Here is a 26,617-nt window from a genome sequence, read left to right as displayed (position 1 = left end):
GCCCCTGGCAGAGTTAATCCAACTGTCCTGCTGTGCTCAGAGAGCCTGTTCTCTCCCACCCACAGTGTTTTTTCTTCACAGATTAAGAGCCAGAGAGCAGCAGGATGCCAGGCTATGGTGTGCTGTGCTAACTGGCATTGACTATCATTGTCTTTCAAGATAAGAACTGTATCCAGTTTAGATGGGATTCCTGGGAATGCGTTTTGTGATTCTTCAGGCTATGTTTGAGGAAGCTTGCCCACACAGTTCCTGCAGTATGCATAGCTGTTTATGATATCCTTCATTTCCAGCTTCACAAAGACATATTAATATTTTAATTTTGAGTATTTTTTCTTTATATTATAATTGCACTGCAACTAAACTATTCTCATTTCTATGTTGTTTGGGAGTCATAGTTCAGCTCCTAGAAAGTCTGTCCTCTTCATCAGAAATCAGGCAGATACAGTGTGCCTTGCCTCCAGCTACAAAACAGCCTAGAAGTTATTTGAGAGCAACACCCCCAGAGAGAGTCAGGAGAATTGAACAGCTAGTGGGTTTCTTAAATATACATTCACATATATTACAGGATCCATGGGGAGGACCAACCAACCCTTTAACCTACTTCCTTAGAGATCGTTAGCTGTTCCTCCCTATATCTGCTACTTCTGATAATGTAGATAGAAAAATTGTGTCTTAGAATGGATGTCCAGTCAGAAACAGAAGCAGCAGACAATTAATAAGGAGTCAGTTTTGGTAGAGGAAGAATCAGAGACTTACGGCAGGTGTGGGTGTCAGTGCTGACAGTGGCCTGCCTTGAAGCAGAGGAAATCAAAGCTACTCATTGCCACCATTATCATCACGAACAGATGAAGAACTAACTACATTTGGGGAAATTACCTTTTCCAAACAAATCTCCTAAGAATCAAGAGATAGTTAATATTTGCATTGATTCAAATTATATTTGTAAAGATATAATAAAAGCAAAAAAATCCAAAACCCATTCAACCCCCCCTCCCCCCCCAAAACCACCTGAAGTATTTCATAGTGTTCTGCTTTATTAATACTGTGACTACAAGACTGGATATTAATTCATCTCTGTGTACAGTGGTACCTTGGGTTAAGCACTTAATTCGTTCTGGAGGTCTGTTCTTAACCTGAAACTGTTCTTAACCTGAAGCACCACTATATCTAATGGGCCTCCTGCTGCCGCTGCACGATTTCTGTTCTCATCCTGAAGCAAAGTTCTTAACCCAAGGTAATGTTTCTTTGTTAGCGGAGTCTGTAACCTGAAGTGCATGTAACCTGAAGCATATGTAACCAGAGGTACCACTGTATTTTAATTTGGGCTTTTTCTGATTAAAGATGTTGCTAATTTTGAATTATTGATTAACCTGAGAAATAGCTTTGCTCAGATATAATGAACATGCAATTGTAAAGTTGTTTTACAACTGAGCACATCTCAGGTTATTTTGGCCAACTTGCAACAAGCTGTAAAGTTTGCAGGGGAGCTCTTGCTGTATTGTTGTTGCTTTGATCAAGCAAGCACAGCTAGGTGCTGCAATTTTTACTTATATTTATAATACAGGCAGCAACTATTTTGCATGGCGGTTCCATTCCTGGCCCCTGTGCACATCTGTGGACTGTGCATAAGCCCATTCTGCCCCCGTTCTGCAGTCTTCCAGGTACAAAAGGACCCATGCATTGACACTTGCATGTTATTTTGACGCACACAAAATGGTTGCAGCCTATATCACTTACAAATAAAGTTGAAACTGACAAAGAACGGTGGAATACATTTTTAAAGTTGAACAGAGGGATATCAGTTATAGCATGCAGTATTTTACTACAGAGGAAAAGGGCACCTGCAATCAAATTTTCCCAGAAAGTACACTGAAATTTCAAAGCACTAATGGAGAACTACATGTAAGAGAAAGGCTTGTCTGGAATCAACTGAAATAAGCTTTACATTGCTTTCCATGTCAATTATTTTGGCTCAAGACTAGCACTTCTGCATCTAAGTCTGCCCTGGTATCTGCTGAAGGCTAAGATGCTAATGGGAATTGGTGGAAACTTTTCTACAGGATTCCAAAACATGAAAAAGGCAATAGTCATAGAGAATGTTACTTAGCTTGGCAAGAACTTGAAAGGCACCTGCTGCCTGGGACAGGAGTTGACATCATCCCAGAAGCGTCAATTAAAACATGAAGCTGTGAAATGGTACTACCTTTTAAAGTGCATCACTGATGTACTTTTCTTGGGAGAGCATGGTCTAGCATTTACTGGTTTATCCCTCTGAATTAGTGATTCAAACAATGGAAACGTTTAAGGACTCATTGAACTGCTCTCCAGGTGGGACTTCAGGAATGTGTGCTAAGTGTAGAGGAGTCACAGAAAAGGAGTGAGTGGCTTCAAGTGCATTATGTCCCCCGACTCACAAAATGAATTTATTGCAGAATGTTCAAATCTTGTGAAACAACACATTTTGCTTGAGAGGCAATCCGCAAAGTACTGTGTAGTAAGAGTAGATTCAACACCAGATTCTTCCCACACTGAACACACATTTCTTTTGAGATACGTACTTTTGAAAGAAATGCAGTATGAGATTCAAGAAATATTTCTCAAGTTTGCAGATTGTAGCAACTAAAAAGGGAGGGGGGATGATCAGTTGATAACTGACACACTGAAAGAGCATGCTATTCCTCTCAGTGATTGTAGAGCTCGAGCCTACAGTAATGGGGCAAATATGCCCCCCCTGCTCTCCAGGCTCCACTTCTGCCTCTTATTCTGGATTACTCTCTGCTACAGACTCTTCCCGCACACTAAAACCTGTTACCTTTTCAGCTTTCAACACCTTCTCTTTCCGGTCTGCTACCTCTTGTCCCTCTGACCACTCGTTATAGTCCCACCACTAATCCCCTGGCTCTGAGCCTTCTTCCCTTAGGGGTTTCCCAGCTGGTGCCTCTCAGCGCTCCTCTGCATCCAGCCAGTCCATGATAGTCCCTATTGGCATTTGGGACAGTAGCCTTGGCAGTGAGGCCTTTGGAGATGTGATAGCTGCATCCCACTTCCAGGGTGACAGCTCCCCTGCTGCCATGGAGAATGAAGGCCTTGGGGGAAGGAGATAGTCAAACCGAGGAAGTGGGAAATGATCCTTTAGAAGGAACCCATTCCTTGGGGTATGAGCAGGGGGATTCTGGTAGAGGGTAATTTGATAATTAGGGACATTGATGATTGGGTATGTGGTGGACATGCGGCTTGTTTGCCTGGCGCACAGACTGTGAATATCACACATCATCTAGATGCTGGGGAGGAGTCTGGAGGTAGTGCACGATGGCACCAGTGGTATAGCGAAATGTAGTTGTGCAATCCAGGAACTGAAATTTAGATTGCTAGGTAGGAAGTGCAGGTCCTGTAAGCCAAGACTTCCAAGGTAGCTTTCTTTGAAATGCTACTAGTTCCATGAGCAGGGCCAGCAAGACAGGGAGAGTTGTGTAGTCTCAGTGCTTGGATGTGATGGTGGTGTTGAGAGGAAGGTTTTAGATTTGTTTCTAACACATTCTAGCTGTTTTCCCAGCAGTGAAACTTGTACTGCAGTGCCTTAGATTTCTATTCAGCAGCAAGTCTAACTAATTCCCAGGTGAATGGACATGGGAGTATAGCTTCAGTGTTCCTTCATCTTCTCTGCAGTGTGCATGCTGCATGCATTTACTTTTGCTTAACGGCTCAGCCACATTTATTTTTCAAAATAATGACAGCAATTACACTGTGTAATAGATGCCAGGTTTCAGCCTAGGGCAAATGTTTATGCATGAAATATAGGTTTAGGAAAATAAATGTATATACATAAAGTACAGGTGTAATTTTGTTTTTTACATCTCTCTCTTTAGCAAGGGTTGGACTATGCTATTGCTGCAGGCTTCCATTCTGTCAGACCTTGCTGTGACTTGAATCCCCAGTGTTTTATATTGTTCTGCCTATATGACTGTAAATAATTTTTATGTTAAGGTAGTAAAGATGAATTTTATGTTCTCAATACTGTAACATCAGGAGGCAATAGCAATAAGTAGCTATATTTTCATTTGTTGATGAATCTTGAAGGAGGTGATTCTAGTCTACTAGAGTCAAATGGAAAGATGGTCTTCAACCTTTTCAGATCCAGGACACACATTCAACTCAAACATGCATTTGGTGACCCACTTCTTAATTTTGTACCATATATTTGTAGGGTGGTAGTGCTGCTGTTGTCTTTGTCCATGGAGTTTTCTTGGCAAGGATACTGGAGTGGCTTGCCGGTTCCTCCTCCAGGTGGATCACGTTTGGTCAAAACTCTCCACTATGACCTGTTAATCTTGTGTGCCCAGCTCAGCGTAGTTCATAGCTTCTCTGAGTTCTTCAAGCCCCTTCGCCACGGCAAGGCAGTGATCCATGAAGGGGCCACCTCATGAGAAGAGAAGACTCCCTGGAGAAGACCCTGATGTTGGGAAAGATGGAGGGCACAAGGAGAAGAGGGCGACAGAGGACGAGATGGTTGGATAGTGTTTTCGAGGTTACCAGCATGAGTTTGACCAAACTGCGGGAGGTAGTGGAGGACAGAGGTGCCTGGCGTGCTCTGGTCCATGGGGTCACGAAGAGTCGGACACGACTAAACGACTAAACAACAACAACAGGTGCTGCTGTTGTGACCGACCATGGATCAGGCCATGACCCAAAAGTGGCTCCCAACTTACAATTTGAAGACTGATGAATACTATAGCATTGTATCTTCTGAAGCCTGAAATACTGTCTGAAAGTTTGCTTGGTACAACCAATAGGCTGATTTGCACATAGCCTGGAAGTCATGAAATACCTCTTGAGCCGATCAGTGTGTTCATGTGTTATCTTGCCAGATAAGAGATACCAAAGGGTTGTGAAGATTGTGTAGTGGTGGCAGGATGTATCTGACTTCGTTCCTTAGAAGGGATGGGAAACCAGAGGAGGCATATATCCTGGCAGGTCAGGGTTGTGTCACACAAGCTGATTATAATATACTAAAATCCACATTTAAATGTTATATCTAAACACATCAAGCGAAATGTATTTATTAAAGAAATTTTGTCTCCAACTATTGAACTAGAAAGGGATATGATATCCCCTTGTGATTGGCCCTTTTGTGTGATATTCATAGAAACTACCAAATGCTATTTAGGTAAAGAGATTAAGGGATTCATGATAGGACAACTGGAGGTCAAAATTATCCTTTTTGCAGATGACATTGGGCACAACTCGGCAAACCCAATAAGATTGTTGCAAAGGTTAACAAGATTACCCATCCATGTGAACATACATTCATGCAAAATTATAGCAAAACTGAGTTTATAATTTATTATTTAGGTTTTGAACGTAACTTCCTTTTGGCTAAATGAAGGAATAAAGTATCCAAGTCATACTTAGAGTAGACCCACTGGAATTAATTGGCTTACTTAATCATTACTGAGGGTTGTGGTCTCTGCCTTAACTGAATGCCACTGTGGTCTCTATCTAAAACGTTTTTAGACCAATCTTAGTCTTGAGCATAGACTACATTAGCCTAAGTCTTACCATGAATAAAATAAAAGTCTCCCTAGATTCATAGCTGAGAATCTTCTGCAGAGTACAGAAGGCTGTCCATGTGAGAAAGCTACCCAACATGTTTGTAAGAGCTAGGAATCACAGAGTAGTGGGTATATTATAGTAATGTTTTAGATGCATAGAAAGCCTTTAATCATAATGTATTCTTTGAATTAAGAGTATTCAGATGTTTGGGTTAAGTAATTCTTTCAGACTTGGTGTCTCTTGTCTGTTAGATGGCACCTGGCTCTCTGTCTCTATCTCGACTTCTCTGTTCCATCTGAATCAAGAGAGGCAGCTGAGGTGTTAGGCCAGTGCATGGAGGCAGTGATGGGTTGTATGTGGGCCAATAAACTGAAGCTGAATCCTGAAAAAGAAGTGTTATGTGTCCCAGGTTCTCGCTTCCAGGAAGCGGGGAGGTGACCAATCCTGGATGGAGTTGCACTCCCCTGGAAGGAGCAGATTTGCTCCTGGATTTGACACTGTCACTGGAGGCTCAAGTGGTCTTGGTGGTTTGGAGTGCCTTTTTTTCAGCTCCAGCTGGTTCACCAGCTACAACCCCTTTTGGACCAAGATTACCATTGCACTCCATGCTCTGGTAACTTCCAGACTGAATTATTACAATGCACTTGTATGTGGGACTACCTTTGAAGATGACTTGGAAAATGCAGTTGGTCCAAATTTCAGTGGCCATTTGACTAAGGTTTATTTAAATAATTATTTAAATAAATAATAATAAACAGTTATTTAAAACAGTTGCTCTGGTTGCCAGTTCATTCCTGAGCCCAACTTAAGGTGCTCACATTAGTGTTTAAAGCCTTAAATGCCTCAGGCCCAAAATATCTGAAAGACCACCTCCTTCCCTACAGGCTCTCTTCAGTGCTGAGATTGGCATGGGAGACCATCTTGGTAGTTCCTTCACCTTCAGACGCTTGCTCGGGTGGTGGGGGGTGGCCCGGGAGAAGGAATTTTCTGTGGTGGTCCCTCTGCACAGAGGTGTGTCTGGCGCCTTCATTATACAGCTTCCAGAGAATGCTCAAGGTGTACCTCATTACCCTGACTTTTGACACATGATGTGCTTATTTTTTAGGAGCCACCTTATTTTTATTTTTATGATATTGCTTTAAACTGTTTTTAGTACTGTGTTCTAATGTTGTAACCCACACTGAGACCTTAGGGTGAAGGGTGGGTCAATTAATCATCATCCTCATCATTAACTTTTTGAAACTAGATTATCCAACAAAATAACTTTTAAAAGAGGAAATAAGTACGGATGCCCCTTATTACCAGCAGTGTTTATTCTAGCTATAGAATTATTAGGAATTATACTTACAAAGGACAACCAGATAAAAGGCATGTCTACAAATCTTAAGCAGAACAAATCAGCTATTTATGCAGATACCATTGTCCTAATGGTTATTAAGCCAATTAATTACCTAAATAAATTCCTGTAAGTTTTTTTTTTAAAGTGTAGATCTTTGTCAGACTACACATTAAACAAAGAAAAATCTGAGTGATTAGGATTAAATATTGAACTCACGTTTCAATGCCTGTTGTATAATTGCAGTGATAAAGAAAACAAAATAAATGAATGAGGAATTGTGCTGACTACAAAGATTAAACAAAGTGGCACTGATTATGCAAACAGTTATGCAAATTGTTGTTTTCATAAAAACTGAGTAAATGGATTAAATTGAGTTCATTCCAGAAAAATTTGTAGCTACTGTGGAAGCACCCCGAGTCAGTTATTAAAATACGAGCCCCTTGTAATATACATACAAGAGAACTATTTCATGCCACTGGAACAATTAATGTTGGTATTTAGTTCTAAACTTTTGCAGTGGTTGCATGTTTGCTTTTCCCCCAAGTAAATGCTGTGTTGTTGAAATTCTTAAAGTGGTAGAACTGGAACATGCCAATTTAGGTTTTAAAGATACATTGAACCAGTCGTATGATTGCTTTACGGTGTAGCATTCCTTGCTCTGTGTGTGTGTGTGTGTGTGTGTGTGTGTGTGTGTGTGTGTAAAAGTGTCATGGGTGCCAGGACGAAATGGCTGCTATAGGCAACAGCAGCAGCAACAACAACAAGGTGTCAGTGCACTGACTATGGGCCACTGCAGCATGGCTCATATCCATTCTATTTCTTTAATATCATAATCTTTGGACCACATGGGATGAGCTCACTATGTAGCTTCCCATATCAACATTGCAGCTCTTTCTGAGGAGTGCAACAGACTGGTGAGAGAAGGAACCACATCCGTTCTCCCATGTGATCCAGGACTTTTGGCATGACTCAAATGACACAGAAAGGAACTGTTGCACAACAGCTCTTAGACTGGACTGTGATTCAGCCTTCCAGAATTAGCTCTAGCTCTTTTCTCTGTAGAAAGTGTCAACTCCCATAATTTCCTTAGATAGCCAGATGTTATTGGACTACAGCTCCCATCAGCCCCAGTCAGCATGGCCAGTCATCAGGAATGATGGGAGTTATAGTCCAATGCCACATTGGCTACACCTTATCTAACTTGTCAGGTTGTACTATGTGCATGTGTTGGTGGATGTTTGTTTTATTTATTTTTAATGTGTGGCTCTTGTTATCCAGGGAATGCACAAAGTAATGAAGCCAGGATTATGATGAAAGGACAGTCTGTTTTAAAGTGTATTTTTCTTTTCTCTATAATTTAGGGGGGGATTCAGACAGAAAAATAGTCTAACTTAATGCCAGCCTAACTAGAACAATGTGTGCTTTTCAGTATCAGCAATAATCAACAGACTTGTCAGACTATGTGTGCTCCATACCCCACCATACACACATCTGTCAACTTTAAGAAACTTTCAACAATGTATCATTATTGCATTGTATCAATTTATAACACTATCTACTGAAGTTAAACACTGTACTGTAATTCAATCACTTAGTCTAATGCATAGTAGCCTACATATATATTTACAGATAGAATTTTTGCACACATGCCATTTTTAAAAATATTGTATACCCAGTTGTAATTGAAAAGCAGAGATAGAGTTGTAGTATTTAGTAGTGCATGTCACATTCATTAGTGAAATTGGACACAATTTATTGATGCACTATACTAAAATTTAACCTGTGCAATGGGTTTTTCTTTAGTAACAAAGAAGTGGTTACAGATAGGTAGCCGTGTTGGTCTGCCATAATCAAAACAAAAAAAATTCCTTCCAGTAGCACCTTAAAGACCAACTAAGTCAGTTCTTGGTATGAGCTTTCGTGTGCATGCACACTTCTTCAGATACCAGGTAGCCGTGTTGGTCTGCCATAGTCAAAACAAAAAAAAAAATCCTTCCAGTAGCACCTTAAAGACCAACTAAGTCAGTTCTTGGTATGAGCTTTCGTGTGCATGCAAGAAGTGGTGTAATGCAGATCATTTATCACAGCACAGCTGCAAAAAAATTGTTTTAGGAATAAGCACCAAAAATTGACAGCACAGTATAATTCATAGTTGCCTTGCTGGGGCGGGTGTGAATGTGTCAGATATTTTCTCTATAGAATGATCTGCCTTCATAATTAAAGTGGTTCAGTGTTCTGGATAATAATATGTATATCAGATGAGCACTGGCAATAAAAACATACCAAATACGCAACAAATGATGTCGATTAAAATTCCGCCTGATGTTTAGATACCATATGCCACCACCAGACTCTTCTACAATACACTTCCAGCAGTGACTTGCACTGTGTCAGCTCTGTTTCACAGTTTATAGTAGTGGCAATATATATTTAGCCCATCCAAATTGTTCCTAATGAAGAAAGGGGCCTGGATAACTGGTTCCCCCCCCCTGCCACTATTCCTTCTAGAGCTAGATGAGATTTGTTGGTGCATAAACAACACTGCAAGAGCATGTATCTGCACAAATAATTTTGCATCTCTTGGATGCACATGCAATGCACACTGGCCCCTACTTTCCACAGCAAGCCCATGTTTGGTCTCTTTCCTCTAGCCTGAAGTTCTTAAAGGATGCTATGACTAGAGGGCCACAGCAGCAAATCGTGTGTATGTCAAAAGGAGTGTACTTTGCAAGGAACATTTCTTGCCTTCCTGCTTCAACCCTAACAAGACAAACCAGGAGTTTGGGTTATTTTTTATTCACTATGTATTTTATTACATTCCATTTGAGTTCTTTTTGTGATTCTCTGTCTTCCCTATTTGCTGCTCTCTCCTCCCTGCTCCTCTGCCCTTCTGACATGGCACATCTCTCTACTGCTGGCCTTTTGGCTTGTTCTGTAGCATTACCTCTCACTGCTTTGGATTCTTTCTGGCATTCCTTCCAGCCTACTTTCCAACCAAACTCTCTATTATTAATAGTATCAGTATATGCCTCTCCACACATTACTTTTCTGCACCTCAGCATCGTGGACAATATTCTGATGAATAGTTACATAGCTGCATTTTCTTGGCAGTTTCTTCAGTCATTCATTATTTTAAACATTTGTTTGTTTATCAGCTTCCTTTTACTTTTCAGGTTTTAAAAATCAGTTTGCTTGGCCATCGAAAACGCATTTTGGCCTCACTGGGAGACAGGCTTCACGAAGATCCACCTCAGAAACCACCAAGATCTATAACCCTCAGGGTAAGTTCCAGAAAATATGTCTTGTATTCCCTCAAACACATATTGTAAAAGGCCTATAAAATCTTCAAACACAAATAATGATTATTTAGCAATTACCCATACGAACTGAGATTTATAGCTCTCTTCTTTTTTCGTATTTTTATAAGGCTCTCTAATTTGTTTGACCAGCATGGTTTACTTGAGGGATTTTTATTTTATTTTTGTGATTTTGCTTGAGAAAAAAAACACACTGTATTTAATAGCATCAACCAGTATTCTTGTTCAACTACTTAATGTAATTAATTTTCATGTCTAACTGAATTAGTGTGTCTGTCTGAATTTTCTGCACAAAACAGTCTATAAATTGTTGAATTTGTTGGGCTTTTTAATTTCCACGTTTTTTCTTGGCATATGATGTTAGGGGTGGGGCAGTATCTCTGGTGGGGGACACATTGTGCTCCTTCTTGAGTAGTTTGTCCACCTTTGCTCCCCACCCTGCACTCAGCTCTCACCTGTGGCTCCTAGAAGCTGACAGTGGCCACACCCCAGGAAACTTTGACTGGCTAAACCAGGTGAGAGTAGTCTATGGGTCTTAAACCCTCAGTGAGTCAGGTGAGTTAGGCACTTGTCTATCCACTGCATGTAAAGACAGACTCCTGCAGTTTGAGTGGACAAGACCAATAGCAGGTCCAATGCTCAAGAAGGCAGTTTCAGCATGTGCTGTTGAGGGAAATGAGGGGCAGATGGAACTCATCAACCTGGGAAGGTAGCCCATCTAGGAGAAGGAAAACTGATCCTAAACTTCTGTTGCCTTGGGACTATACACATTCCTGAGAAAGGTTTTGGAAGTAAACCCTGAGGAATAATGCATACTCACTGAACAAACTCTACTGAATTGCCCCAGAGACAGCATTGAAGCAAGGTGGAACTAAATCAAAGAGGCATCCTACTACTACTACTAATAATAATTTATTATTTATACCACGCCCATCTGCCCGGGTTCCCCCCAGCCACTCTGCGTGGCCTCCAACAAAATACTAAAATACAGTAATCCATCAAACATTATAGGCTTCCCTAAACAGGGCTGCCTTCAGATGTCTTCTAAAAGTCTGGTAGTTGTTCTCTTTGACATCTGATGGGAGGGCATTCCACAGGGCGGGTGCCACTACCGAGAAGGCCCTCTGCCTGGTTCCCTGTAACTTGGCTTCTCTCAGTGAGGGAACTGCCAGAAGGCCCTCAGCACTGGACCTCAGTGTCCGGGTAGAACGATGGGGGTGGAAACGCTCCTTCAGGTATACTGGACCAAGGCCGTTTAGGGCTTTAAAGGTCCGCACCAACACTTTGAATTGTGCTCAGAAACATACTGGGAGCCAATGTAGGTCTTTCAAGACTGGTGTTATGTGGTCTCGGCATCCGCTCCCAGTCACCAGTCTAGCTGCCGCATTCTGGATTAGTTGTAGTTTCCGGGTCACCTTCAAAGGTAGCCCCACATAGAGTGCATTGCAGTAGTCCAAGCGAGCGATAACCAGAGCATGCACCACTCTGGTGAGACAGTCCGTGGGCAGATAAGGTCTCAAGCCTGCGTACCAGATGGAGCTGGTAAGCAGCTGCCCTGGACACAGAATTGACCTGCGCCTCCATGGACAGCTGCAAGTCCAAAATGACTCCCAGACTGCACACCTGGTCCTTCAGGGGCACAGTTACCCCATTCAGGTCCAGGGAATCCTCCACACCTGTCCACCTCCTGTTCCCCAAAAACAGTACTTCTGTCTTGTCAGGATTCAACCTCAATCTGTTAGCTGCCATCCATCCTCCAACTGCCTCCAGACCCTCACACAGGACCTGGTTCTGATTTGAAAGAGAGGTAGAGCTGGGTATCATCCACATATTGATGAACACCCAGCCCAAACCCCCTGATGATCTCTCCCAGCGGCTGCATATAGATGTTGAAAAGCATGGGGGAGAGGACAGGACCACGAGGTACCCCACAAGTGAGAGCCCAGGGGTCTGAACACTCATCCCCTAACACCACTTTCTGAACACAGCCCAGGAGGAAGGAGATGAACCACTGTATGACAGTGCCCCCAGCTCCCAGCCCCTCTTGTACTGTAGATTGCTTACTATATTGCTAGGAACTGTCTATATTTTAATGGAAATTTGGAGGAATGCAGATGTAATTTTCATTACTGTCCCTTTTGAGATAGACAAAGGGAGGAGTGCATTGTAAATTGTAAGCAACTATCTTTTTCTCTCACACAGACACCTTACTCAATTCCACTTATGAAAACATTAATATGGACACTCTCACTCTCATTGCTGGCATATCACACCTGGCTTCTAGGAGAGAAACTAAAGCTGCTTGAAAGATTGTGTTACTGAAAGTGTCACTGAGCTCATGGTATTTTCCCTTTGGAGAATTGCTCAAATACAGGGCATTTTTAGCTGCTGTTTCCTGGCACAGTGTACTTCAAGAATGCTAAAATATAAATAGGGAGCATGAAGTGGTTGTACGCTATGATCCAAGCAAAAGACTAGATATTTTTACAGAGGTGTCATCTTTCAGTTTTTAGGAATGAAGCATATAGCTGTTATTTAAGTGAACTTCAGAAGATAAACTTGAGAACAGAAAAGGGAAATGGGTAAAAATAAGTGAGCTGTTCAGTAAAATGTGGCAATGTGGAGTGCTCCAGGGTTCAAGCCAGCCATGTTCTTTTTCAAGAGACTCCATGTTTTCTAGCTTTCCATGTTTTCTCACTTCTCAATAGTAGGTCAGCATTCTGTACCCACTGAACAGCCCAACTCATTGGGCTATCTTAGGGGAATGATTTTTCCTAAAGGGTTGGTTGTTTTTTTGTGTTGGTTTTTTTGTACTTCAGCAAGCATTTTCCTTCCTCCAAGCCTGCTGATACTATTCTCTTGTGTGTCAATCAGGGGTGGGAGACTGGACCTGGCTGATGGGTTGTATCTTTCATTCCTCCACGCTCAGTTCCATGGGCTAACTTTTAACAGTTGGGTGAGGCTGCCCACTTGTCAATCGCCTGTTGTCATTATTATGTCAGGTGACAACTTGAAAGGGACTTGCTTGCCTTTGAAGTTCATGTACAAACATTTTGTATTGATACCACTTCAAAGGGACTTCAAAGTGAAGGCAGGCACACCTTTACCTGCCTCACACCTGACATCACATATTATTAATAATAATTTATTAATCACCCTTTACACAAGTCTTGTGTGTGTACGTCCAGGGGTCCTTTACCTTACGTGCTCACGTGCGCACGCACACACACACTTTTTTTTAAAAAAAAATCAGTTTAAAACACAAAAACAGCATGCACATTTAAAACAATAAAAATATATACTTATGGTAAAACCAATTTATCAGAGAGATGTATAATTCTGTCAGCAGAGTGCAGAATGGATGAGAGTCAACTAAGGTGAGACAACAGAAGGCCAGAGAGAATAAGACTGCCATAATCAAGGCAAGATACGGGGATGAAAAAGAATTTTCTTGCCGCTCCTTATCTCTCCATGCTTATGTCCTGCCACATTCCTTCCTGTCACTTGTCCAGCTCTTCTACCCTCAGTTGTCCAAAGGTCTCCTGCCATCTGAAATAATTCCAGCCATTTCCCCTTCCTGCCCCTCATGCCTAGAACTGCCTCCCCAAATGGTTCTGTGTGACTACCTTCCTTAAAGCCTGTAAGTCCCTCCTCAAAATTCAGCATTTCCAAGATCATATCCCTAGATACTATGCCTTAACGTAATGTAACCAAATATTTATATTCTTCAATTGCCCCCATTGCCCCAACTGTGTTCTTTTTCTCTATTTTAGAGTGTGATCTATTGATGAATGAACCTGTCATACCTTATACCTGTAAAGCACCATATACATAGATGGTATATACATTATATATATGTCCAGCACTTGAAACACTGTGTTACTAGCTCTTGTAGCTGCAGTTCATACACTTTTAGCTTCAGTGCAGGAAAGTCTGTTTATTTCATGCTGTTACTTTCTCTAATTATGTGCAGGAACCCAGCGGTAACCACACTCCTCCTCAGTTGTCTCCCTCACTCAGCCAAAGCACTTACACTACTGGTGGCTCCCTGGACGTTCCACACATTATCATGCAGGGGGATGCAAGGAGGAGAAGAAATGACAGCTATTTTGATGATATTCCTCGGTCAAAACTGGAGAGACAGATGGCACAGGTAATGTTGGGAAACCTTTCCTATTAAAATTTAATATATTTAGAGTTGTATGTTCACTTCTTTAAAATTTGAGAAGGTGTACCTTTAAAAATAAGAGTATATCTTTTTGTGAATTTTAGTATGTTTTGGAACCATTAAGTAAATTGGTTTGCATTTATTTTGTAACTCTTTTATCCTGCTCTATAAACACATATTTTAAAATCTAGGCTCTAGAGAGACTTTATATTCTGTAAACTAGTTTATTTGTATGCTAACAGGCCTGGGAGATGTGAATAGCATTGAGATGTGAAATCGTAATATTCTGTTTGTGTTTGAAGAAGATAAGGTTTTAATGACTGATTTTTTTTTGTCTCCTAAGAGTGAATGATACCAGCAAGATGTGTTATTGCTAGGATTTGGTTGTAGAAACAATGTTGAACACATTACTTTTTAAAATGAAAGGCAGCTAAAGTCGAATTCCTTAGCAGCAACATTTCTTATAGATCTTCCAGGGTGTATTCTCACAATTATTTCCCTGCATTTAGTGTTAAGTGGAATCATATTGCTACATTCAAAATAGTTTTGGCTGACTGTAGAATGAGTTCATTTTGCTCTGTGTACTCTGAAGTGAGTTGTGGAATCATGAATTGATGGCACGGTACATTCCGCACATACATAGGGCAGCCTAGGAGTGTCCTGTTTGAGCATGCTTTGATACCAAGTATATGGCAATATCCCAGTCCCCTTGCTGAGGCAGAGACCTTCAAGCATGGGAAGTCTGAGAGTACAGCTGGGAACAACCTGGGATGCTCTAGGTACACTTCTTACATATTTTTTGAAAAAATCTGGAACTTACCAAAAAGCAACAGATCCAGTCTGGAAATATTTCCCTGCAACTGAAAGCTATTGGGTGCGTTCATTTATTGCAGAATCTAACCCATCCTTAGGATTTTTTTAATTAAGGTGTCTTGAAGGAAACCTGACTGGGAATCTTGTTCAGCAAATGGTTTAAGTAAGGCATTAAGAATTTAATAGTTCAACACAAATTTAGCAAGCTTCAAAGTCAGGCCTATGTAGCTGATGCCTCAGCATCCATCATAAACCAAGGGCAAAAGCCACCTCGTAGTTGAGTGGCTGCTAATGTACTTATGATACCTAGTTTTAGTAGTTAGTATTGCCCTTCAGTAATTTTATTCCATGTTTATTAAGGAATTTCTGAAAGTTGCTTGTTTATTATCTCTGAAAATCACTCTCATCAATAATGGCCCATTTCTTATTTTTGGCCCCACAAGGGATAATTCTATGTAAGCTGCAAATGAAGCCACTTTTTCTCCCCATCTAATTATGGATATTCTTTCTTATTCAGATTTTGACAGAAATACATTTCATAGCTTTTTGACAGAAATTGGATGGTGTCTGCTCACATTTGGTTTTGATTTTTGCTGACATTATAGCAATTCAAGGGATTTGCTGAAACTGTTATTTTTACAATTGGATTTCAATCATTCTTAAAAGGGCTTTTGAGTACAGTGGTACCTCGGGTTACAAACACCTCGGGTTACAAACACGGTTAGTACCTTGGGTTGAGAACTTTGCCCCAGGTTGAGAACGGAAATCGCGCGGCAGCGGCATGGCAGCAGCAGGAGGCCCCATTAGCTTAAGTGGTACCTTAGATTAAGAACAGTTTCAGGTTAAGAATGGACCCCTGGAACAAATTGAGTTTGTAACCAGAGGTACCAATGTATTGTATATTTAGATGTTTTATGTTGGGGCTGTTGAAATATTTCCTGTCTTTACTTAATGGACACCATAACAATGCTGCAGACATTACACTAAACCAGAAGTGATTAACCTATGGCCTTTGGTGTATAACTCCCATCACTGTGACCATGGAGCATGTTGGTTGGGGCTGATGGAAACTGGAGTCCGATAGAATCTGAAGGCCACAATTATGTCCCACCACCACAACTACATTCAGCACCCTTTAAAAATGCAATGCCACTTACCCTCAATACATTCTACCGCAAATGAATAATCCACTGTCTACCTTAAATATAGCATATGCTTGACCAAAAAGATATGCCATATTTCATTCTAAAGGTCAGCATAGTTGAACTTCTGTCAGTGAAAGTGCTGTGGGTGATATGTGCTGTTCTTTGATGGTGCACAGGACTTAAGGCCAGATCATAAACCATGTTGTAATGCTTCACTGTACGCATCAGAGACCAAACTCTGAATTGCACCCAAAACAGATGGAAGGCCAGTTGAGTTCACAAAGCATGTTAGTGACATGAAAGTTTCACTCCACTGAGCAGGCATTCTGCCCTGATAGAGGCATCCAAGTGCCTGGCATAGCCATAAGTACAGATTGATTATTTCAGCAGTTCAACCTGGACGAGGGGGGGATGTTTAATGCCCATATAGCAATCTTTTAAAAATCTAACAGCAACATAAAAAGGAAACGTGTGGTTCCCTCTTGAAAAATCCAAGGGCAGCTGATAAGTTCTATTTGCTCAGTTGAACATTTAAATACAAATGTTAATATGTAGTTTTAAACAGCTGAATTATGGTAGGTTTTCTGCTAACCTATTATTGGAAGGAATTGGGGAGTCCTCCTTGGTATGCAAGATAGCTTTGATAAAGAAGAGCAGAGTAACAAAACACCACTTACTATAAAAGAACTTCTCTGCAGGTCGCAAAAATTGATTGTCGGAATAGGCAATGCCAGATTTATTGTCACTGAGTAGCTTGATATATGCACATCGTGTCACTGAGTATCATCCTTCACTGTTGCCGCTTCTAGTCCCTTATACCCTCTTCAAGCTCTTCTCTCATTTCTGCATATTTGAAAATATAAAACTCCCCAAAGATATATAATATTTCTTTTCTAGAAGTTGTCTCAATTTCATTCTTGAATTATCTCTCTCATACATGATATGATAAACACGCAAGGATGAAACTGAGGTTATAATTCCATAATATATTCAGCCTACTTCCTTCAAAGCAGTTCCACTGATTTTGTCCATAAAATGCATGTCACAGCCCATTAACATTTCTTTAGAAGTCTGGTGGGCTTCCATTTACATTTGTATTTAATATGTGATCTCTTTATAATTATGCAAATTCACTTCCTCTGTTCTGACCCTTCCTGTAGGCATGCCTATTGACCCAGGCTGTGTACACGTTCCTGTTTAATCTGCATCCAGTGTATTCCCATTGCTGGCTTGGTGTACACATCTTAGCCACAATCCATATCTATCCTGACGTTTCTTAGAAAATACTGTATTTTGATATGTCCCCCCCCAAAAGTAGCTTTGATCCCTGTTGAAAAAAAGAATGACCTAGCTGTGATTTAAGTCAGTAATGTGTACAGAGCCCCAAACTCTGGTAACATTTTCATGCCCACTGACTTCTAAGTGGGAAAATCTGGACAAATTTGATGTGTCTAACTCTGCTTGGAGTATTTTTTGAGCTGATTTCCTACTCTATACAATCTGGACTCATATTTTCAACCTCTGATTGTGAAATTGTTTATACTCTTTTTTCATACCTGCTTTTCCAAGGGAGGGTACTTGACCATAGACGTTTGACATATTAGCCACCTGTTCTAGATTCATTCTGAAGATGAAAGGCTGTTAAGGTTGAGAAGGTTATAGTGACATTATTAGCAAAAAAAGGAAGTGGTTAGTCAGCAGAAGTTTTCATTTCACTGTGCATGTTTGGCACATTAGAACTGAAATCGCTAGGATAAATCCTGCTTTGAGAGATGAGCACCAAGACTGACTTTTTTAAAAGATTAGACAGGGCTGAAAAACCCCCACAGTAACTGACAGCAGGAACCTGAAGCAATTGCCCCTGAAAAAAGCACAACTTTTGTTCAGCTAGATGGAAATTAATTTGAAAGCAGTTTGCAATAGTTTTAGGGCTGTCTGCATGTACCAGCTCATCTCAACCTTAGGGCAAACTTGTTCAAATAGAGAATTCCATCTTGGTGAATGAAGTGTGAGGAAGAAACTAGATTCAGGCAAATGTAGCCATCTTTCTGTTCTTTTTTCATCACATACGATGATGTGTTGTGAGTCTTGAAATGACTGGAGCAGCCACAGGCCTTTCATATCATGGATGTGAACATTTGGGCCCAAGAAAGACGTAGTCTAGTATCCTTAAAAGACACTTTTTATAACCAGAGTGCATCTTACAGGAGTGAGTTTTACTCAGAGTGGACCCACTGAAATGAATGGGCCTAACATGGTTATGTTCATTAATTCCATTGGGTCTAAATTTGGTTAAATACTACACTATGTATTTGCCTCTTGAAGGTGTCAGGGTGTAGGCATGGGTGTCATACACTATACTAAAATGCACAAGAATAATGATGTGATTCCCCCCCCCCCCCAATTGCTTTAGCAGTCTAGAAAGGAAGGCATTTTTGTAATTTACAGGATCCTTTATTTTAATGGCTATCTTAAGCTGTCAGTTTGAACCTCAGAAGATCACATCCTTCCATAAAAACAAACTGAAGTAGCAGCTGATAGTGGAGAAAATTTCCTTAAAGTTTATTTGTTTGGGCTTTCCTCTCTATCGCATGGGGATGGAACACAACTGACACAATCTGACAATAACCTCATTATTGTTTGGCATGGAATGCTACTCTTTTTAAATACTTGCTGATACTTGCTGGGATAGTTCCATGGTATCTATATACCATTTCCTCACATAAATGGATTCTTCAGACTCCTGTAAAATACTGAGATTCACCAGGATAGGTTTGATGATCTGTCATACTATAGTGTTCAAAGACCTCTTGAAGCCTCAGCACCCAGCTCCAGTTCATCCGATTCTCACAGCTCTGTTACACTCAGGTTGCAAGCGAAATGGAGCTGGAAAGCAAAACAGATTCCCAGGTGGCAAGAGTTATTATTAGTATTAGTATTATTATTGCAGTGGTACCTCGTGTTGCGTACTTAATCCATTCTGGAGGTCCATTCGTAACAGGAAACTGCTCGTAACATGAGGCAGTTTTATTAATGGCGCCTCCGCTGCTGCGCCACCAGAGCGCGACTTCCACTCGCATCCCTGAGCAAAGGTCTCAACAAGGGGCATCTACTTCCGGGTTAGTGGAACGCGTAACCCACAACATTCGTAAGGGAGATGGTACGTAACATGAGGTACCACTGTATTAGTAATATTTGGTCTACTCTTCTCTGTGATAGCTTTTCAGCATAATGAACCATTTACTTCAATAATTTATATGTGTTTTCAGGATGAATTACACCCAATTATCACTTCATCTTTTAAGAACTGCAGCAGGTTAACTGTAGGTGTCTGCTGCTTCCCAGATGAAGAAGTGCTACTTCTCCTTATGCCTTCATGGGAGCTTGCAAAGAGAAACTGACCATCTCCCCTGTGGGGAAATGCAGGAGTTGTCACTATATATAAAGTTTGTGCCTCACGCTGCAGAGGAGCTGTGAGGGCCATAACAGAATGGTGATGAATTTGTCAATATATTAAACATACCAATTTTTCCTTTAGTATCAAAATAACAGTTGTAGAGTGCCTAACCTGGAACAGGACCTGGGAACATGGGGCAGCCCCAGCCTCAATGAAAATAGCACATACAGCTATTTGTCTGTGAGGCAAAAGCTCCATTGGCTCCAAGTGAAGTTTTCCTCCCAGGCAAATTGCTGCAGGGGAGCAGGCACATTTCCACTGGGATAACAGCAAAAGGGCTAAACAGTACTCCCTGCCTGTCACAGCTCCAATCCTGCTTTCCTGCCATATTTTGACAAGAAAAACAAGCCAAATACAAATGTATTCATGGAACTGCTATGCAAGGCCACCTCAACACATGTTCATTTAAACTGCCCCAGGTTGCAGAAAGGACAAGCGACCTTTATATTAAAACCATTTTCATTCATACAGTTTGCATTTTCTGCCATGCCATTTCTCTGTTTCCTGTCCATTGAAACATTAACAGACATGGAGCTAGTTAATGAGTAAAATAAGCCTTAGGCATTAATGTAGTCAGAATAAATTATCTTCATAACTCTGCTAGGTCTTTAGGAATGCTTCAAATATATTCATTTGTTTTTTAAAAGAGATAACTACTGACTTCTGTAGGTAACTTTTTGAAAGGCAGATGAATCCTTTGGCAGGGGGATACTCTGAGGCATGCAAAGTCCATTTTCTTTGTGCCAACACAGCTGCCTGGGCTCCTCTCTGTGCATATGTTGCATAAGCACATCTGGACTGATAGAAGAAGAGAGCATGGCCTTTTAGGTAGAAAATAGTAGTGGCAAGAAAGCACAGCTCTGTTCCTTTATGTGTGTTCCTTAGTACCTTGGCTCAAATGATTTCCATTTTGTTTTGCCCATAAATGACAACTAAGCAGAGGCCTAGGCATAGTAGGCAAAGTAAGCTGCTGTGTATAAGGGCTGTTCTCCTTTACCATGGATGAACAAGACAATGATTCCCATCCTGTATTCAGTAAGCATGGGACCTCTGGAATGTGCTAACATGCTACCTTCACCCAATTCCAATCTACAATTTACAAGCACTTTTGCTTAGTTCTTCAGCACTCCTTCTAGTCAAGGCTGAAGCTATACTGCACAGCTTTGACACCCAACTCATCCCACAACCATTCCTTTCTCCCTTCACAAAGTCTCATAGCTATCTAGTTGATCAGCTTTAGTACCTCACAAGAGTGTTCCTCTACCCCAGACCAAAGGAACTGAACATTAGCTATGCTGGACTTCTTTACATTCTTGCCAGTGTGCTAGCAGGGCCACCCTCCAGTAGACTGATATCAGTAGACTGTCCTCCAGTGGAATGGGGTCGGATTGCATTGGTAACAGTTTGCCTCTAGAACACCATCTAATTCTCCAAAGTATGTACATACTCCAAAGTATGTCTGCAGTAGTCTATTTTTAACCTTTGTCCAATTTGCAGCTCAGGTAATTCTTGACATTGTTGCTAATACTTTGTGCAAAACCTACTGAGGAAGCAACCACCACATGGTCTGACATCCTTCAAATGGGTTAACACATACATGATTTCAGTTTCAGTAGCCAAAGTACTAATATTCAATTACTATTGATCTGATTTAGACAGGAAGCGCAATGCAACTGGTTGTGACAGTGTGCTGCCACAGTGGATACCATACCCCCTCATAATCACTTATTTGCTATAGTGTGGGTTTCTAGGATTGAATTGTAGGAACACTTTCTGGTCAGTTTAGAGAAAGGCAGCCTCTACTACCAGTCCTTTGAATTTCAGCAGTGACACAGCTTGTCAGTCAGTGTGAGGCATCCATATTTCACTAAGGGAAACATGAGCACAATCGTGATTTTCTTGCAGGAAGCTGTTTCTGTTTGAATGCAGGCTTTATTTAGACACTGATATTAAATTCCTGCTGCTTGTCTTAACTGCTGGCTATGCTCTGCATACTGTGGTTAAGCTATTGATGTATTAATTGCTAGCTACTCCAGAGATTGTAGTTGCATTTCTCAGCTGTTTAAAGCCTTTCATTGTTGCATTCTCAGGAGACTCTGGGTAGCTACTCTATTTGGTGCTTATTTTAGTTGCTTGGCTACTATGAGCTATTATATTGGATTTGCTTGTGGTGTCCAAATAAGGAAATATATACGACGTTCTGCAGTCAGATGATATGAATCTGATTTTCTTTTCCTTTTTCTGTATTGTTGTAATGTGCATCTTGCTTTCTCTCCAAACACAACATGTATTTAGCATCCTGCATTCCATATGACGGTTGGAATGAGATAGTGCGTTGTTACTCCATTTTACAGCTATGAATTTGTTCTTTTCTAATTGCATTTTAAAGGTATTGGTCCAATCTACTGAGCTCTGCTATCTCTCTTTCTGGCTTACCGCATGGACATGTTTGGAGACTGTGCATCATGCAGCCTCGGTTGACTGTAGCTAGTATCTTTCAAATAATTAAGGCCTTTCAAATACCTTTACAATGTTATCCACAAATACCACTGATGTTAGTTGTTATTGCTCTGCAGCAGCACATTTGATTATGCTCAGTATTTGTTTGTTTTAGCCTTTTCTCCCCAAAGTAAATCTCCATTGAAAAACCCTTTTCAGCTGTAGAATGCAAATCAAAGGCTAAGATATGATTGAACACTTTCCCCCTTTCTGCTATTAAGTTCTATTTCATAATCATATAATTGTTTTATTATCCTGAATAGGTCCAAAACTCAATCTGAAATCCTTGAGCTGTGTTTTCTTTCTATAAGCCCAAAATATGTTTTGTCAGCAAATATGTTAGAGGGCTTTAACAGCTGTTGCCAATTTGAAACGCTCTCTTCTTTTAAACAAAATCTTGCAATTGTGTTCATGCCCCCACCTGCAATACTTTTTCTTCCTGGGCTTGGGGGTGTTGGTGGTGCTTTACTATTTACAAGATGAGATGTAGTTTTCTGTTTATATTAGCAGTCTTCTGTCTGTGAAATTTGGACCAGCCAGAATGCAGGATATCCTTACACAGCAGTCCATCAGGTTCATAATGTAAGATACTTCAATAAATTGTCACTGTATTGATGTTCATTGTGTTGCCTTGGTGTTAATACTTTATACAGGTGCCATGCTTTTCAGACTTCAAAAAGCAATGTGTAGCATCCAATTATTTCCAGGATTGTACGTATGTGTTTTTACATTTTGTTTTCATAGTGTGCAATAAACTTGTTGGCTTTTGTGTAGCAGGATACAATTTTTTCAGCACCAAAGGTCAGTTTTTTTAAAAAAGAAGTGACCTCATCTATAGTTTAACTTCTGCTCTGGGTGCTTTGTCTTTGTTAGCCTTCAAAGACAAGGATGGGAGTAAATTGCATACATTCTGCAATTTTACTCGGTTTTGTGCCTTCTGTTTTCAGTGACCAGGAAGGATCCTTCTAGTTTCTTGGGGCTGCTTCTCCCTTTTTTAAAGATGTACTAGCTCATCATTTCAATGTGTTCTTCATGAATGGTATCTTGTAGCATGTCTAAACAATCTGCACTTCTTTTAGATACAGGAAGTCCCTTGAAGCAATGTGCTTATATCATAAACTGTATCTTGAATATCAGCCTTATGACTGTCTTAATGTGCTACTTCAGTGCATGTTATACATGCTATTCCTTCCTAGCGCATGTGCAGAGCAGACAATTTCTCCATCATTTATATTGTGTCACAATAAAAAAACTATAGTCAGAGTTCACCTTTGCTGCAAAAGGGAGAAAAATGCCTAGAACCAGGGGACCAGAAATGCTGTAAGAACTGCAGCAGTATCTGCACCTTCCACCCACCTATGTGCTGTCAGTTATGACAGTTCTATTATTACTAATAGTATAATACTTGTTATATAATATTTAATAGTATGTACAACTAAGAGCATTTTGGTATTTTGTTACTTAGCTGTGAGGCATGAGGAATGGCATCTGAACTGATTCCTATGCCTGCATCTTCCCAGCTATTAGAGGGAGGCAGAAGAAGGTCACAGGTCCTTTAAGGAACCCAGCAGAAATGCTTAAATATGTTGATAACAACAAATTAATTTGAATTATGAGTTTTTTTCACAAACCAATAAAACAAATAAAGGAACAACTTGAAGTTTAAATGACCCATTGTGAAACAAATGACAGTTGCACATATACATACATGTAAGAGCATGTGTGCAATCAGTGGTTCTTTTTAAAATTAATGATACATTAAAATGCATTTTCAACAATGGCAGAATGCTGCAATAACAGGAGCTTCACCTATTTAATTTCTATGTGCCACTATTAATATTTACAGTGAGAATGATCCACGAAACGTAAGCACTTCTGCAGCTCGCTAATTTTAATTATAGTTAAAGTTTGTACAGTCGTACCTTGGTTTTCGAACAGAATGTGTTTCGGGAGTCCATTCGACTCCTGGAACCATTCAAAAACCAAAGTGTGGCTTACTGACTGGCTGCAGGAGCATCCTGCAGCCAATGAGAAGCCGCAGATGTTGCGCCGGACGTTCAGCTTCTGAAAATTGTTCCAAAACTCACTTTTTTCCAACACTCACTTCCAGGTTTCAATCGTTCGGGAGCCAAGGAGTTCGGCTTCCAAGGTACTTAAATACCCCCAATTAAATAACTGGGACATAAGAGTTCTCCCATTTAGCTGGATCATAACATAGATTTGGAAAACAATACTTATGTGGTAGACATATGTTTGACTGCAATTAGCTTTCTGTACTTACTTATACTTACGTCTCAGTTTTATTTTGTTTAGATTCCATACTTGCAGCCTCTGCCACCAAAATCATAATTTTACCTGTTTAAAGGCACTATGGTTTTTGTAAGACCTTGATCCAGATTGCTGAACATTTTCTCATTTCAGCTGTAGGTTCCACTTTTTAGCTATTGGACTGAGAACAGCTAGTCTGGACATTTTTTGTAAATTCTGAAAAGTATAAAATCTGTAAAATTGCAAAATTAAAGGGTTCCATGTTCATTTGTAACAATGTATCCTAGAGTGGAGAAGTATGAATTTACATTGGGAACGAGAACACAAAGGGCTCTGGATCATGGACATTGTTTGACAGTGGGGTATATATAGGAAGATTCCATGCCACCTCTGTTTTTGGCATTTGTTACTGTTCTACATCCTAAAGTTTTTATACTCAGAATAAATCTACATACAAAAGCAAATACTTATTTTGCTAAAACGTACTGTCCAGAGCTTTAAAACAAGCAGATACCAAGCATTCTGTCATCTTAACAATAGTCTTGACAAGTTGAGCCTTCGGATGGAATAAAGTGTAATCACATTTCTTTGAGTGATATTAATAAGATTACTTAAATAAATGGAAAATAAAACTGCAAACCTTTAACATTTTTTTGTCCACTACACTGAATTGCCATATCCAGTGATAATTCCACAAGGTCACAATGTAGTCAAAGTGAAATACTTGTTAGTGCAACAGATTAAGTGATAGAGCTAAATATATTCCTAAAAGATGTTTCGCAGGATTATGCCCACCATTTGAGGATGGTAAAATCGAAGGCTGACTCTTATTTTTGCAGCACACGTTTGCTATATATAACTGATATTTTTGATATTGAATACTGTAAAGTGTGAAGAAGAAAATTGCAGTAAAAATGCAGTGAGCATAGGCAAGAAAATTGTGGCCAATGTCAGTGGCTGAATACATATCCACTGTATGCCCTTGGGTGTTTGCAAAGCCCTTCCATATTTCACCAACGGAATACCATTATACATGTGGCAAAGAGGCACTGCATAAATTTTGAATGGGCTCAAAGACAGATAATTTATCCTTATAGAGTCTCCATGTTTAAAAACTATGAATGTCTAATGTTGATATTGGCAACTGCAAAAATGTTAATCCATGTGACATGGTTTAAACATTCTAAAGTGCTATATAAAGCTAAGTATTAACTATTATTTTATTATTGTCTACATAACAGACATTTCACAGTTTCAGCATTTTCCAGCATCAAGAAATAGTGATTAGATAAAGCCCTACTTGCTGGAAATGTAGTGTATCTGCCAAATCTACCCAAACACCTCCTCCCTCCCACCAAAAAATATATATCCAGAAAAGCACAGGAGTTAATAGTTAATTGCAAGATGCCAATTTATATATCTCTGAAGCACTTTTAAAGGAAAGTACCACATCTGCAATTGCATTACTGTTAGTTTTCAATGAGGCAATAATGTTGGCACAAAGTTGTTTCTGCTTGTTTTGTCTTCTGCTCTCCTGCTTCAGTTTTCACGTTGGAAGGTTACTATTAATTTTGATGTCTTCCAGTTTACCTTGTGCTTGTCCTCGTAGATCTGTACAAACCAACCTCTGTCTTGTCATGATTGTGTGGCCCATGAAAATGGATGTATAATGCTTGTTTTGTTTGCTCTGTCCTGGTTTACGAAATGAAACGACATTTTCTTTCATTGGAATTTTCTCATTTGCTTTCAACAGCAATTACGTGTTTCAGTTGCTTTGATTTAATCTTGGGATGGAGCCAGAGAAAAAGCTACAGAAGGGAGCTGGCAGAAGCTGGTTTTTTCTCCCATCTACCCTGCCCAAGCAGTCTCCTGAGTAACAGGGATCCTGCCAAATGGGATGAATTGTGGCACAGAGGACTAAGGAGGAATCCCCCATGAGTTGTCAGAGCATATTCTGCGACCAGAGCTCCCACTCACTTTTTACAGATCGACCGCATTCACTCCCCTGATCCTCATGAGAAGCTGGGTGGGGCTGCCAGGGGGAGAAGAAGGAGCAGAAAA

The 26,617-nt window shown here is 40.3% G+C and overlaps 1 protein-coding gene across 16 annotated transcripts in view; it reads left to right on the top strand.

The window, feature by feature from the left end:
• ANKS1B (ankyrin repeat and sterile alpha motif domain containing 1B) overlaps window positions 1-26,617 on the top strand; it is a 343,850-nt gene that overhangs the window by 300,894 nt on the left and 16,339 nt on the right. For 9 of the 16 annotated variants that reach the window (XM_081927924.1, XM_081927916.1, XM_081927927.1 and 6 more), the window contains 3 exons: window positions 10,063-10,170; window positions 14,180-14,359; window positions 22,796-22,870. In XM_081927924.1, coding sequence (XP_081784050.1) covers window positions 10,063-10,170; window positions 14,180-14,359; window positions 22,796-22,870 — 363 coding nt within the window. The remainder of the gene's footprint in view (window positions 1-10,062; window positions 10,171-14,179; window positions 14,360-22,795; window positions 22,871-26,617) is intronic. The other 7 variants (XM_081927920.1, XM_081927925.1, XM_081927928.1 and 4 more) reach the window with 2 other exon arrangements.

Source organism: Podarcis melisellensis (genome assembly GCF_964234715.1).
Source record: "Podarcis melisellensis genome assembly, chromosome: 10".
Classification (NCBI taxonomy): Eukaryota; Metazoa; Chordata; class Lepidosauria; order Squamata; family Lacertidae; genus Podarcis; species Podarcis melisellensis.
The sequence above is the reverse complement of the archived record's forward strand: the minus strand, read 5'-3'. Positions and strand labels throughout refer to the sequence as shown.